This window comes from Nyctereutes procyonoides, unplaced genomic scaffold, assembly GCF_905146905.1.
Source record: "Nyctereutes procyonoides isolate TBG_1078 unplaced genomic scaffold, NYPRO_anot_genome, whole genome shotgun sequence".
Lineage (NCBI taxonomy): Eukaryota > Metazoa > Chordata > Mammalia > Carnivora > Canidae > Nyctereutes > Nyctereutes procyonoides.
The window spans coordinates 34,040,368-34,056,125 of record NW_026575020.1 but is presented as its reverse complement, the minus strand read 5'-3'; the positions used below and the strand labels follow the sequence as shown (position 1 = coordinate 34,056,125).

The 15,758-nt window shown below is 49.0% G+C and overlaps 1 protein-coding gene across 4 annotated transcripts in view; it reads right to left on the bottom strand.

The window, feature by feature from the left end:
- Positions 1–10,259: 10,259 nt before the first annotated feature.
- The window catches only part of SETX (senataxin), an 80,980-nt gene continuing 75,481 nt past the window's right edge, over positions 10,260–15,758 (bottom strand). For all 4 annotated transcript variants that reach the window (XM_055321912.1, XM_055321895.1, XM_055321922.1 and 1 more), the window contains one exon: positions 10,260–13,391. In XM_055321912.1, coding sequence (XP_055177887.1) covers positions 12,645–13,391 — 747 coding nt within the window. In that variant the 3' untranslated portion in view covers positions 10,260–12,644. The remainder of the gene's footprint in view (positions 13,392–15,758) is intronic.

The following is a 15,758-nucleotide window of genomic DNA, read 5'->3' as shown; positions in this document are numbered from 1 at the left end:
AGCGAAATAATAATAATTCCAAAAATTAAAATCACCCACAATCCTCCATTCGGAGCTAATAACAGTTAATATTTTCTGATATACATTTCTAGTACTTTTCCATAAAGCAAACCCACACAGTTTTGGCCAGCATTTGTCAAGCCCAGTAGTAAGCACTGGGGTCAGGCTCGACATCCTTATTTTGAGAATCCCAGCAATAAAGCTGGGCCGAGGCTGTATCAGTAGAGCCACTTTACAGCTGACAACATCGAGCTTCAGGAAACGTCCTAGTTAGAGAGCTTAGGCACAGCACGAAACCCAACTCTGGGTGACTTAAGCAGACAAGATTATTTGAAGGCACATGTCAGGGGAGCTAGATGTACAAAGCCAGGAGGGCAGTTTCCAGCCCACGGTGGCCAGAGGGACCCTCGCCCCAAGCCTGCCTCCTGCTGGGTCCTCAGCAGGTGCACACAGCCTAGTGTCCAGGATTTCGCCCTCCACCAAGGGAGATGGCCTCTCTTCCCCAACCAGAGGAAGGGCACAAAGAAACAATGACTATCCAGCTACAGAGAGGGTGGGCAAGCCTCCCAGAGTCACACAGCCAGGAAGAAGCAAGGTCTGGGATCCAAATCCAGTCTCTCTGGCACAGAACCAAGCTTTTAACACGGAGCTGCACTCTGCCAACTTTTCTCTCAATTTTGTTTTATTTTTTAAGGCAATAATGGCCTCATCTTATACACACCCTTCTTTGTACCCTGCTTTATACAATTTAGCAATATGTTCTGAATATCAACAGGGGTCTTTTGCAATGAAAAAGAAGTGTAAAAGCACATCCTTTCATTCTTTGCTTCCACCTAGTACATTCTTCCTCACCCAGAACCCATACTCTGGGGGCAAGAAGGCTCCGGCTACTTGTTTTAAGAGCAACTCTCTGCCAGGCCCCATGGGCTCCTTCTACCTGACAGGACCTGGCCAGGTCCCCGGAGTCTCTGTGACTGTGTTCCTGGTGGCACAGAAGACAGCGCCGTCTTGCAAGAGTGGCCCAAGTCCAGAAGACCAGGTGGAAGAAGTACCTGCAGCAGCAGGGCTCCCAATGACTTCTGGCCAGGGGACACTTCCTTGGTTGTCCAAGCAGGTGGCCCTGGGAACCCAGCCAGGAGAGGTGTGTCACTCAGCTCTCCTCCCACCCTCAACATATAGTTGAGTACCTCTGGTGTCAGGCCTCAGGGCCCATGGAGGCAGGTGGACACCCTGGCCCCAGCCCCTGCCCCAGCCCCTGTCCCTGCCCTGACCCCAGCTCTTGCCCCTGCCTCTGCCCCTGCCCCTGCCCCGGGCACAGAGAGCACCCATCCTCATCACTGCCATGTCCAAGGCCAAGGCAGTGGGCACATAGAGGAAGCTCCCGCTCAGGGGCCCCAGTGTCTGGTCCCTAAAACAGTGGAATGTGGGGGGCCAATGGGGCAGGCAAGGGCAGGAAGGGATCTGGAGATAAAGATGGAGACACTCTCGCATCCTGATTTCACCGCAGGACCAAGAAAGTCTGGGATGAGCCTGGAACCTCTTGTATCACAAGGTAAGGCGGTCCTCAGAGGAGAGGCTGCATGCACAGGAATCATTGGGGTGTAACAAGGATAGTGACAGAGATGGAGTTTCACAGTTTTTTTTAAAAGATTTTATTTATTTATTCATCAGGGAAACAGAGAGAGGCAGAGACACAGGCAGAGGGAGAAGCAGGTTCTCTGCAGGGAGCCCGATGTGAGACTTGATCCCCGGTCTCCAGGATCACGCCCTGAGCTGAAGACAGGTCAACTGCAGAGCCACCCGGGTTCCCCACAGTTTTGCTTTCAAAGAAAAGGAAATCCTGAGGCCACGGTGATATTCAGAAACAGGAGTGAAGGGGGCAAGCAGTGAGGAACTCTTCTTCATAGAATTGTAGGATGACACACTGAGGAGTCGGCCAGTGGAAAATCACCATTTTGCAGCCACCAGTGCAACAGCCGATTTGGGCAGAGTCATCTGTGGACGCTAAGGGCAGCGGCTGGAAAGTTCGTGAGCAGCATTTCAACCCCCAAACTGTGGGTTAACTACAAACAACGGAGCTGTCGGCACCACCTTTCCCAAATGACCAAACTCAGCATCACCAACAATGAGGCAAACGAACGCTTTGGTGCCTCCCGGTCTGATGCCGCAGAAGGGACACCCCACCACCTCCACTCTTGCCAGAAATAGCTAACCTGACTCTAATCACAAGGAAACAATCTGACAAATCCAGATTATGGGGCATTCTATAAGATTCCTGGCCTTTACTTTTCAAAAACGTCTATTTTGGGGCGCCTGGGTGGCTCAGTTGGTGAAGCGTCTGCCTCTGGCTCAGGTTATGATCCTGGGGTCCCAGGATCGACTCCCACATTGGGCTCCCTGCTCAGCGGGGAGTCTGCTTCTCCCTCTCCCTCTGCCGCTCCCTACTGCTTGTTCTCTCTCTCTCTCTCTCTCTCTCTCTCAAATAAATAAAAATCTTAAAAAAAGTGCGGATCATGGCAGGCTGACACAAAATACAATTTTAAAAGGACTGGAATATTTTACACACAGGAGGTAGAAGAGACAGGGCAACTAAATGCAATATGTAATCCTTGATTGGACCCAGAATTAACATCTTAAAAAAAAATACAGTAATGAAGGACATTTTAGGATAACTGTTGAAATTTGAACACAAACTAGATAATTCTATCAGTTTTCAATAACAGTATTACTATTATGTTTTATTCCTTGGAAATATGTTCTCTGGTATTTAGGAGTGAGGGATCATGATATCACAATACACTTTGAAACTGTTCAGTGAGAACCAAAAGCATAAAGGGATGAATAGAGCAAGAAAGACAATGTAACATGGTGAGGTGTTGAGAACTGGTGAATCCAGGTAGTTTAGGTCTCTTCACTGCACTATTTTAACTTTACATTAAAAAATTTCAAAACAAAAAGTTGGATAAAAACAGTAAGAGATTTAAAATAAACTCAATAATAGCGCTATTTGGCTGTATTTATGAGAAGCAGGGACTATACAATTGGATCCTTTCCTCTTGTCATACATAAAAATAAATTCAAGAGGTTAAAGGCAAAGTAATGCTTTGAAACCTTTAGAAGATGGATAAATTCAACCCCATTACAATAAAAATCTTCTCTACCATTAAAGCCCCCAGGGAAAAAATGCACAAGCCATGACTGAGACAAGATCTTGGAAATGCATGAAAGAGATAAAGGATTAATGTTAAAAATATATTAAGAATTTCTAAAAAAAAAAAAAATCAGGGATGAAGACAGCTCAAGGCAACGATGAGTGAAGGATGAGAGCCAGCAAATCCTGGAGGAGGGAACCCAAATTGTCAACAAACCTAAGAGAAGATCAACCCAGTGGGAATCTGGGAAATACAAATTTTACCCGCATCAGATTGGCCAAGACGCTTTTTGAAAAGTCTGGTAACACCTTGTGTTCGTGAGGACACGAGGCGATGAGATTTCACATGGGCTGCTGGTGGGGAAATAAATATATGATATATAAATATATGATAAATATATGATCTCGTATAATGTGCCTCTGCCTGGTGACTCCACTCCTAGGTATACATTCTAGAGAAAACCCCACATGAGGAACAAGAGTATCCATACAAGAGTGATCCCTGAAGTATAGTACAGTGAGTGATATACAGGAACAATCCAGATGCCTCTCCCCAAGAGGCTAGATGCGGGGGCATCCTGTGCTGGGGTAGCATCCAGAGGTGGCAAGGGATGACTGGGAGAGGGTCCCGCAGCTGCAGCATTGCTGGCGTTTGGGACCGGATCGTTGTGCAGCGGGGGGCCGTCCTTGTGCACCATGCCATGTTATGCAGCACTCCTGGGTTGTGATCGATGCTAGTAGCACCCACCCCCAAATTGCAACAACTGCCCCCCTCACTTGAGAACCACTAAATCAGAGCTATATGCCTCACCACGGGTTGTTCTTAAAATACAATGTTGAGCAGCAAATTCAAATCACAGGAGAGATGTAGTTAGTATCACATCCTCCATAAAAAGGCTAAAACATACAAAACGATTGCATCAATTTGCCCAGTCCTGACTAGAGCCAGAGTAGGGCCAGAAGCCCCCCTGGTGGCGCACGTTTGTGCTGTTTAAAGAAGTCAGCGCCTAAAGTTTATAGATTTTTTTTTTTTTTTGCGCATGTTGGCACATCTTCCCTGATGAAGCAATGCATCCAGTGCCAGCAGCAACGGAGCTAGATGCCTTTCTTTTGTCTCCCTCTGCCCCTCCTCCCCTGAGACTTGTGGGGACACTGGCAGAGGCCATCAGGGGCCCCAGGTCTAACCGACTTTGAGAGCAGCCAATGTAGATGGACAAAATTCACACCTTTCGACCAAGACTGCAGAACAAATTACATTTATCGTGGCGCACAACTGCGCGGGGGGGTGTATCCGAAGCAAAATCTGCTCCCCTACCTGCCAGCTCCTTTCAGCTCTGCCCTGCTCTTTGCCTCTTGCTCTTTGTACGTGGAGGCTGCAGGGCGGCAGCGCTGTTTGCTGTCACCATGGCCCACCTGGAACTGAGCAGGGATGCAGATCCCCAGGCAGGTCCCCTCCATGTGCCCAGGGAGCTGGGGGCAGGCCGACAGCGCCGCCCTTCTGGTGGCGAGTTCCAGCACCGGCACACTTGGCCTGCACACCAGGCACTGTGGGGACCACCGGCATCCCTGGTGCAGCATCCAACTGATGTGGACCCTGGGCGGCAAGGGAGGCTCGTGTCCCCTGCCGCGCAGCTGCCCCCACCCAGCCACTCATCCTGTGAGCCCCTGCTGCACCCCTAGAACTGGAGGTCCTGAGAGGGAAGGCCAGGGGGCCTGGTGGCTGAGGCCGCGGGGGAGCCCAGGAGCCGGGAGGATGATGAGCACCTGTGCAGGGCGGCCACAGCCCAGGAGCCCACCGCGGGCAAGTGGATCATCAGGCAGGAGAAAGATTTGCTAACACAGCCTTTCTTTAGGCGCCAGGGCAACACTATTTGTAAAAGAGAACGACCAAAGGAACTGGTGTTTCCTTTAAAATACAATTATTTTTATTACAAAAATAATTCATGCTCACTGGACAACAAAGGGAAAAATGAAAAAAAAAAGGTATACAAAATAAACTTGCATTTACTCCCTGGAAGAGTCAGGGCATGGAGGATTTCTCAGGCTTTGGAACTATCCTGGAGCTTGCTGCTGGAATGTCCTATGGGTGTCATCACAGGGCCATCCAGAAGCATGGAAATCAGAGAGTGGACCCTAATGTAAATCATGGACTTTTGGTGATACCAACCTAGTCAGTGTAGGCTCATGGACTGCAACAAATGTCTACACCCGGGAGAGGGGTGTTGGCAGTTGGGGAGGCTGTGGATGAGTGTAGGGAGGAGGGTCTTTGGAGAATCTCTGTACCTTCCTCTCCTCTTGTGAACCTAAATGCTCTAAGAAATAAAAACTATTTTAAAAAACCCAACTATCTAACCCTTGTTAAACATGTTGGCAAATGTTCTTTTAGGTATTTTTTTATTTTTATTTATTTTTTTAAAGATTTTATTTATTTATTCATAGAGATGCAGAGAGAGAGAGAGAGAGAGAGGCAGAGACACAGGCAGAGAGAAGCAGGCTCCATGCAGGGAGCCCGACGCGGGACTCGATCCAGGGTCTCCAGGATCACGTCCTGGGCTGCAGGCGGCGCTAAACCGCTGAGCCACCAGGGCTGCCCTAGGTATTTTTTTTTTAAGATTTTATTTATTTATTTGAGAGAGAGAATGAGTGAGCATGAGCAAGGGGAGGGGGGCAGGGGAGAAGCAGATTCCCCACACTGAGCAGGGAGCCCAACTTGGGGCTCAATCCCAGGACCCCAAGATCATTACCTGAGCTAAAGGTCGATGCTTAACCCATTGAGCCACCCAGGTGCCCCTAGGATTTTTTTTTTATGACAAAAATCTGTGTGTTGTATGTACACACACACACACACACACACACACACATACGCACACACCAAAAATATGACCACACCTTACCACAATATTGTGAACCTTTTCCAGGTCAATAAAAATAATTGAAAACTATATTGGGGGTTTATCACTGTGCCCCAGAGAGGTACCATCATTCGCCACTCCACTGCTGTTAGTTATAATGGCACACCAGGCAGTTGTAATGTGGCTGGTGCTGCAGGACCAGTCCCTATGCCCCATGAGACCTGGGAGGAGAGTGCCAGATATGAGGGTTCCAATCAAGGCATTTGAGTTGCTTTAAAACCTCAAGGCCTCCCTATTGCCCTTTGGGTAACACCTGGCTGCTCACCAGCCAGAAAAGAACCTGCAGGAGCTGGCCTTCCTTAGCCAGTCCCCCCTGCCTCACTGCTGGCTCCTGCCGCTGGGTTCTCAGACCCAACCATGCTCTTCTTTCACTGGGGCTTCCCGCCTTTGTCTGCAATGCCAACTTCTACTCTACCTGTCATCTGTCAGTCAGCCTTCTCGCCTCCTCAGGTATGCAGCAGAACACTATCTCATTCTTCTTTCTATCTCATTCTTCATGGCATTCTTCATGGCATTCTTCATGGCATTCTGTGGGTCAGAAATTCTAATGCAGCTTAGCTTGGTGCTTCTGCTTCAGGGACTTTCTTGAGGCGGCAGTTGGGGTGTCAGCTAGGGCTGTACCATCTGAAGGCTTGACTGGGGCTGGAGGGTCCACTTCCAAGATGGCGCCCTCACCGCCCATGTTGACGCTGCTGGCTGTTGGCACAAGGCGGTTCCTCTGCACCAGGACCTCTCCCATGGAGATTCTTCAGTGTTCTCACAGCAATGCAGCTGGCTTCCCCCACAGCAGGAGGTCTGACAGAGAGAGAGAGAGAGAGAGAGAGAGAGAGAGAGAGAGGCTCGTACCTCTGCAGTCACACAATTCCACAATATCCAGCGGGGACTGGATACCAGTACCAGAGGGGACTACCCACTCTGCTACTGGGAGGGACCAGAGGGTTCTAGTGACTGAGAGTTCAGTTAAGCAGAACCACTGTAAAGAATCAACATCAGGTATTATCTCCTGGACTTGGCCTTATGCAGTTAGGAGCTGTGGAACCATCCCAGTGAGACGGTTGTCCTCATGCCTCCTGCTGGAGCTTAAAGTCTACAGGTGGGCAGTCAGGGAAGGAAGGCGGATGTGAAGTGGGAAAGGAAAGGCAAGCTGCAATCTGCGAGGTGGACTGGAGCCTGCGTCGGTCTGCCCACTATTTTGGAGACAGGGCGTCCCCCAAGAGAAGCTGGGGCCAAACAGCCACCTGGCCCAGGTAGTGGACAAGCTCAACGACAGTTGCAGGCCCCATGCCAATGAGCCAGCGGTGACAAGAGGCACGAGTTCCGACAGGGCCTCTGGCCTGTCCCAGCCTTCAGAGCCTGTGATGGTAGGGCTGCTGCTTTCCTGGCCTCAGAGCTCACACGGTGTCCCCCTGCAGCCCCTCCTAAAGCAAACCTGCAGGGAATTCAGCCTGCCCAAACTGACGACGTACAAACATACAAACGTACAAACGGCCACGGAAGGAATGTTCGTGTCTCCTCCTCCCCCACTCTGCCCCCCAAGGTGATGGGATCAGGAGGTGGTGCCTTTGGCAGGTGATTAGGTCACACAGTAGGAGCTCACGTGTGGCATTAGTGCCCTTATGAAAGAGGCAAAAGGGGCCCTGGAGAGCTTCCTTTTTTTTTTTAATTTTTATTTATTTATGATAGTACAGAGAGAGAGAGAGAGAGAGAGAGAGAGGCAGAGACACAGGCAGAGGGAGAAGCAGGCTCCATGCACCGGGAGCCCGATGTGGGATTCGATCCCGGGTCTCCAGGATCGCGCCCTGGGCCAAAGGCAGGCGCCAAACCGCTGCGCCACCCAGGGATCCCCCCCCTTTTTTTTTAATTGGAGTTCAATTTGCCAACACATAGCATAACACCCAGTGCTCCCTTGGGCCTCCTGAGGACACAGCAAGGCCAAGGCCATCACCAGACACTGTCCGCTGGTGCCGTGATCTTGGACTCCCAGCCTCTGCAGCTGAGAAATAAATGTGGTTTATAAGGCATCTGATCTCTGGTAACTTGTTATGGCAGCCCAAATGGGCTAGGACAGAGATCCATCACCCTCTTGGCCTTTCTCCCCAGAACCTCATGGATCAGGGCCTAGAATTTTGGAACTTACTTATGAAAAGAATCAGAAAAAAGAACTCAAACGCCAATCTCCACTTTGGGAAAGAAAGCAAAGCCCACGGAGGCTGCTAGCTGTAGGAAGCTGGCGGCCAGGACAGAGCTAAGGTGGACCTGCCTCCCCGCAGCTAACACCAAGTCTCTCCGAGGCCTGTTGTGTGTACACAGGCCTAGGCTGGCATTTGGTCCTGCTGGCACCTTCTGTTGGGCTTGTAAACAAGCGCTGGTCACCAGAACTAGAGCTGTGCTGGTTCCTGGCTCTCGCCCCAGGCAACTCATTCCACCCATAGGAGCTTGAACTGGAAAACTCCAGCAACAAGGTGGTCTGGACATCAGTGCTTGGAGGGAAGGCTCCAGGATCACGTGCGGCGGGGACACGGGCCTCGAGGACCCCGCTGTGTATGGTCTTGATTCAGCCTTCCTTGCTTACACAACCACAAGGGCTCCCTTGGCGGTGAGCACAGGCTGGTCGCCTTTTTGAGGACTCTTTGGCCACATGGACTCGCTGTGGATCTCCTCCCTTCTGATGGCACCAGGAGTCACCCAAGAGGTTTCCAGTTCTCCCTGCCTCCTGCTGTCCTTGGGGACCTCCTGAACACGCAAGCGAAGATGTCCAGATACCCTGTCAAGGGCTCCTGGGGGAGATGATGTGTTGAGGAAGCAGACACGACCCCCATGGGCCTTCGGGCTACTTCTCTCTCTTCCTGAGCCCTAGGCGCCAGGCCTCAAGGCTGGCTGCTCAATGGAATTATCTGAGAGTGAGTTTAAGATAGTTTATAAAAAAGAATGAAAGGAAAAAAAAAAAGGCAGCAAGAGCTGGGCTCTAAACCCATGACATCAGAAATTCTTGGGTAGAGCCCAGGAGAATTTTTCAAAAGCTCCCCAGGAGACTCGGAAGTGCGTCCCCAGGTTGAAAACTGCACATTAACACTTCTTGCAGGAATGTGTCTGAAATACAAAGGCCATCGAGTCAGCCAACTCAGCCGAGCTGGAGTGCTGGGCAGCAAGGCACACGGGGACTGCCTTGCGGGACTCCAGACATCCCAGCTGTCTGTGGACACCGTGTATGCCACTTGATGTGGCCAATGCCTCTCTAACAGTAGGACTGGGCAACAATAACTCAGGTCCCTTAAGGGTGATGGAGGGGTCCCTTGTGCACAGAAAGTGCTGCTGTGGCTCTGCACAACACGTAAATTCTATGTTAGCTGAAGCAAAATTTTAGTTTCCTCCCTGAATTATTTATTCCTCAATGAATGGTGAAACCTGGGAGGTGGTGGGGACTGCATGGGTGAGCTGAGCAGGAAGGACTTTAAAAATGGCCATCAGGACCCTGGTTTCTCACCAGGTCATTTGGCTAATTTAGGATGCCCCACTTTCCCCCCATCCATCATTTGGCCCTCTCGGGGACCTGTGTGCACAACTCTGGAATGAGCAGGTGCCATCCCACAGGAGTGCGGTAGTCCCACGCCACGCTCTGGAGCTACTGCTCATAAGAAGCGTGGCCCACTTGTGGCCATCACCCTCCCCAGCCTCTGCCTAAAGGTGAGCACGCTTCTGGGTCAGGGCCAAGTCTCCACACAGGACTGGCCACCACAGCTGTTGTGACACACCTTGTGACATCATGGAGCAGGTTTCACAGGGAGCCAGGAGGGGGCACTGGAGAAGAGACTTGAATAAAGCCAATCCGGGTCTCCAGCTTTTTGTAGAGGACACACCAACAGCAGGCTGAGTGCACCAGGAGCACACTGCCCCTGAACCCCACCTAACTCAGGCCAGTTTTCCAGTGTCCACTTTTAATTTCATCAGTTTCTCTTAAGTGGAGGTTTTTAAAGAGGGCTACTGTTTACCAAATCCCAGCTGTGAACTGAGAACGTAGAGTCAAAGCTGCAGCAAAGAATTATCTACACAACTACTTTTAGAAAATAGTACATTTTTGTTATAAAATCCATTTACAGGAGGTTATTCACATGTACTTATCAAATTTGCTCCCGGAAATATATGAAAACAGAACCATGCATATAAATCCAAGGAAAATTATACACTGAGAAGCAAAACAAGTTTTTAGGCAGAATATATTCAGGTCGAAAAGAACAGAAACTGAAGACAGGACACTTCCTTGTAACGCCGTGGCTAGGACGAAGCAAACAGCTGTACTCTTCACTCTGTGAGAAGATTAACTACCAATCAACAACACAGCTATGACAGCCACATCAAGAAAGGCCCTGTTACACATAGGAAATGTTTTATGCCAACATTTTTTTTTTTTTTTTTTTTTTTTTTACCAACTGGAATAACAAACGGTTTCAAATGCAGTGTCAGGTAGGATGTGTTTGCAGGGAAGAGGCTGCCAGGACACAGGCTGCAGATGCTCCCCTGCTCAGGCAGGGAGAGTGGGGAGCCAGCCCACGGACACGGTGTGGTGAGAAGAGGGACCACGCTCAACAGGAAGGGGGAAGGAATGTGGCCCAGGTGTGGCAGCAAAGTCTGCAGGCTGGGAATCTTTCTTTCTTACTTTCCGGGCTGCACCAGCAGAGGGGGAACCTTCCTGACCCCAACCGTGACTGTCACGCCTTCTTTCTCAGCCTAAAGAGTTGTAGACCTTTTAAATTGCTACCAACAATCTGCTCAATCAAGCACTTTGCCAAGAGAGTAGTAGGAGGTCAACTCAATGTTACAGTGACATTTCTTGCCAAAGGCACAAGCAGGAAGCTTACAGAGCCCTGGACCTGGACAGGGTGCGGCTCGTCCTGCACTTTCTTACACTGTGTAGCCAAGGACCAGCACTCTACAAACAGGGAGCAGGTACTCCCTGAGGGCCAAGAGCATCCGCTCCACGTCAACAGACGTCTGGACCCCAGTGGGGGAAGATGTGGGTAACGAAGAAGCAGAATGTTTGAACTTTTGGCAAACGTTGTTTTAATGCTTTTAACAATCGGCTTGAGTAGAATTTCTGACACAAAGCCCTCTTTGCTTAAAGAACAGGTGGCAAAATTTTGAATGGTGTGCACTAACCTTCAGGGGTCTGTTTCCCTCCTCAAATTAGCTAATGGGCTGCATGGCATTCCCCACCAACCACTAGTTCTGACAAGTGGCAAATATCGCTACCATATATTCTTGTGTCTGTTTGGAAAACTGGACTTTGCAATGAGAGCGCCTGCCCTTGTGCAGGTACTCCAACATCAACTCACCATGGCACCCTGTTCCAGAGCACAACCCTCTCTAACCAGGTGACCCTACAACAGTGGTGTCTTTTCATCAGTTAACAGTCTCCAAAGATCACAGGAAACCTGTCAACTCTCTTCTTCTGGGGTCCCAACTTCAAGTATCTGCCCTTCCCTTCACCTTTCTCTTTTAAAAAGGTGTTTCTCCCCTGCCTCCAGTATTCTATCTGGCCTACCCTCCTGGATCCCAAGCTGCCGGGTCGGTGAGTGGAGTCCCCTGGGGAGAGGTCTAACATGAAGCTCCCCAGGCTCCCCACAGAATGGACTGGATTCTCTAGGCAAGCAGCAAGCTTGTGCACACAAGCATCGGGTTCTTCCAGGGCTGACCCAGCACCCGGGAACCACGGGACCCATAACCCACCAGTTACAGGACACTCACTATATGCTGGGGGCATCTGAGTGGTGTGTCAAGAATTATTCATTTTGTATTTGTCTATTCCAAGGAGAGTAAGAATTTTAGCTAGAAATTCTAAGAATTTCTGAATTCTAAAATTCTAAGAATTTTACCTAGAAAACTATGTGCTTCTGAAATAGGTGGATGGACTTATCAGAGAAATGAAACATCTTGTGCCAAGGAAACTCAGCTGCAAATTTCCAACAGCAGAACTTTACCTAACATGACTCTGCTTCCCAAAGTTTCCCCCAGGAGACTCCACTTGTTTTCTTAAAAAGAACCAGAGCCACCTGACCCACCAGCATTAACTCCGCTCCTTCCAGATGACCTGGGCTTCTGAAGAGGTCTGTCCTGCCCTGACAGTGTCTGAAAGGGCCTGCCCTGCCCTCCTCCTCTTTTTTTTTTTTTTTTTAATATACAGTTTGTTCTGTTGAAAATGATTTAACATTTTAAGCAGGGACAAGAAAAGTGGTCTACTAGGTTAAATTTTAAAACAATTTTGTTATTTGCTATACAAATATACATTTCAACTTTTACAGCATCCACTCCAGTCTGAGCCCTTATCTTAGAAGGCCAAGAGACCAACATCTCAAGTCTCCCACTTTATGGACATTACAACACATGGAGGCCCTCGAAAGCTTTTACAACTGACAGAAACTATGGAAGATGACCAAGAGGCACAGGTGTTAGGATACATTTTCCATTTTTCCAACAGCACACCAACTCCTTTAAGGAAAACAAAATAATCTTATGTGAACAGTCCCGATCACTGGTCACCTAAGTCTGAACGCTGCTGTGGCTGCAGCCCGTGTCACCAGGCTGTACTATAAAAGCTTTCTTTTCTTAGAGCCACTGTCATCCTTCTCCAGCCCTCTCCTGTCCCAGTCTAGGTTCCTCCTCGAGTGCTTGCTGTCGGGGCTCCAGCTCTCCTGGTCCCCTTCACTGAAGGCCCTGCTCTCTCTTCTGTGGCTCAGCCCTGCTTCCCAGTCACCTTTCCTCTTACTTGTGGGAACATCTGTGCCCGCCACTGGAGGCTCGCCCTGCACGTGAGGTCTGTGGTTGTTTGGCGTGGCTCCTCGGGTGGTGGCCTGGGGCACACCCCCTGGGTCCTGGTGACTCATGGGGAAGCCTGGCTCTCCTGAGGGAGGTGTTGCTCCAAGATGCTGGGGGCTCAGGGGCTGCGGATCCCGCAGGCACGTCCCTCTGGCCTCGGGGTCCATGCCCAACCTCCGAAGCAGTCGTGGGTCCCGCAGTCGGTCCTGAATGGGAGGCCTTTCGGGGTCCTTTGTAGTGACAGTCCCAGCAGATTCCTTGGAGTCAGATGCCGTGTGATACAGGGAAGACGTGAAAGAGGTCTTGGCAAACTCACTGTCTAGCTTGCCGCTGAGCAAGCCACCCTGGGGTCTGGATGCCTCCGGGGCTATGGCGGGAGGGTGAGTCAGACTTCTCTGCAGCACGGGCTTCAGCTTCAGAATCTTCGCCGCATCGTGCCTATAGTTCTTGTCACAGGTCTTGATGATGGCGCCCCGCTTCTGTGCATCCTGAATCAGATGATTCCAGTGCTGATTTTCCTTGAAATAGAGAAAAGAGAAATAATTACACACCAAAGACACTCACATGAAGTTTGTGTTCATTCTTAACAAGAAATATACTTCATGAATAGATTCTCAAGAATCCATTAAAGGAAAAATAAGTCCAAATACAGAGCGATGAAGCCATGTTAGCAGGGAAGAGCATCAGTCATCACCTTTAAGAAAAAACTTGCACCATTTTACTTTATGACTCATGCCATGTGGTAACCAACCAGCAGTTCTGCAGACTGTAGGGGCTGCCAGCAGACACAAGCAGCTATTTAAATTTCAACTACTGGGACGCCTGGGTAATTCAGTGGTTGAGCGTCTACCTTCAGCACAGGTTGTGATCCCGGGGTCCTAGGATCAAGGCCCACCATCTGGTTCCACATGGTGAGCCTGCTTCTCCCTCTGCTTGTATCTCTGCCTCTCTCTGTGTCTCTCATGAATAAATGAAATCTTTTAAAAAAGATTTTTTTAATCAAATATATTTGCTGCATGTCCTTGGTCAACTCGTCCTCTCTGAGCCGGTTTCCTAATCTGTAAAATGGGCATGTCTTATTTAACTGATGCTAAAATACACGCTGTTTTCACATTTTATCATTTCTTAGTTTGGGTCACCTCCTGGCCAGGTAGTAGCTTCCAAGGACCTAATCCTGAAGAATCCATGGCTAGGCAACCACAACTCCCTGACTTTTAATCAATAAACCATTTAAAGAAAGAATGAGGGCAGCCTGGGTGGCTCAGCGGTTTAGCACCACCTTCAGCCCAGGGCGTGATCCTGGAGTCCCAGGATCGAGTCCCAGGTCGGGCTCCCTGTGTGGAACCTGCTTCTCCCTCTGCCTGTGTCTCTGCCTCTCTCTCTCTCCTCTCTGTGTATTCTCATGAATAAATAAATAAAATAAGAAAGAAAAGAAAAGAAAAGAGTCCCAGCTCTTGCATGAAAACTTATCCACTGATACCTTCTGATAAGAAAAGTACGAGTGCGGGCAGCCCCAGTGGTGCAGCAGTTTAGCACTGCCTGTAGCCCAGGGTGTGATCCTGGAGATCCGGGATCAAGTCCCATGTCAGGCTTCCTGCATGGAGCCTGCTTCTCCCTCTGCCTGTGTGTCTCTGCTTCTCTCTCGCTCTCTCTGAATAAACAAATAAATCTTAAAAAAAAAAAGAAGAAGAAGAAAAAGTATGAGTGCTAACACTTGGGAGAATGGAGACCAGGAGTTGGAAGAGAATCCTAAAGACCATAGCAAGGCACCCTTAGGAAGTGTGGAGTCCCCAACCCTCTTAACCACACAGGGGGGACAGTCTGTGCAGGAACAAGCCCACACGTGATTGTGACCTGGGAACTGATCCTGTAGTGCAAGACTCGGGAAGTGACATCCTTTCAGAAAGATCTCAGCCTATTCATTTTGTATTTTCCCTTTTATGAATGAACAAGGATGAGAGGATAAAAGTCTGTCTTGTCGAAACAAATCTAAAAGAATTCTTTTAATACAAAAACTCTAAGTGAAGATAAAGTGTCATAGTTTAATAGTAGTCCATGAAAATCGTGATTCTTATCATAATGGCTTATAGAATCTGACGAGCTGAGATTCTGTGAGGGCTAAAGGAAGTCTTGTACACACTCACGTGTATGGGACCAGCATGCACTGGGCAGGCCCCAGGGCTAGAAGCCCTTCCTCACTTTGGAGCACTAGTCTAGAGATCCTCACCCTGAGTCTGAAACATAGATAGGACATAAAGCAGAGGGCCCTATTTTTTGCCAAGTTGACAACACCTCAACTTGGTATTTAATCTGATCCTAGGATCACAAAAACAGTTTTGAGAAGGGGCAACTCCTCTTGATTTCTCAAAGCAAACCAAGTGCTTTCCCTGTTGATTCTACTTCCATAAGGGAAACCGTACTATTTTTTAAAAAGAAATAAATAGGGAAGAAAGCTCCAAGGACCACAGAAGTCAGTTGGAAAGACCAGGTAGTAAATTGAAAGTTTTCCTTTTCTACTTCTTCTGTGTCCTTCTGCACCAATGGCTCCTGTGAAGACACCCCAGCTCCCTGAATGCTCCTGGGACTCTCCCGCCCCACTCCATCCTTCATGGTCCCAGCTCGTCCACCCCAATGCTGACCACTCCAGGCACATGCAGAAGAGCCGAAGAGAGGGGGCAGTCAAGAGAGGGGTGCCTATGAAGGCTCCTTCAATCAGGGTGTCACTAGGAGACATGCAGCTCTAACATTTTACCTTTCAGGTTAAAACATTACCAAAACTCAACTGTGTAAAAATAATAATTCTAATAGATTAACCAGTTGATAGGAAAAACAATTCTATAAAAAGTCTATTCTTTTGAGGTAAGTATAGGTTCATAGGAAGCTGT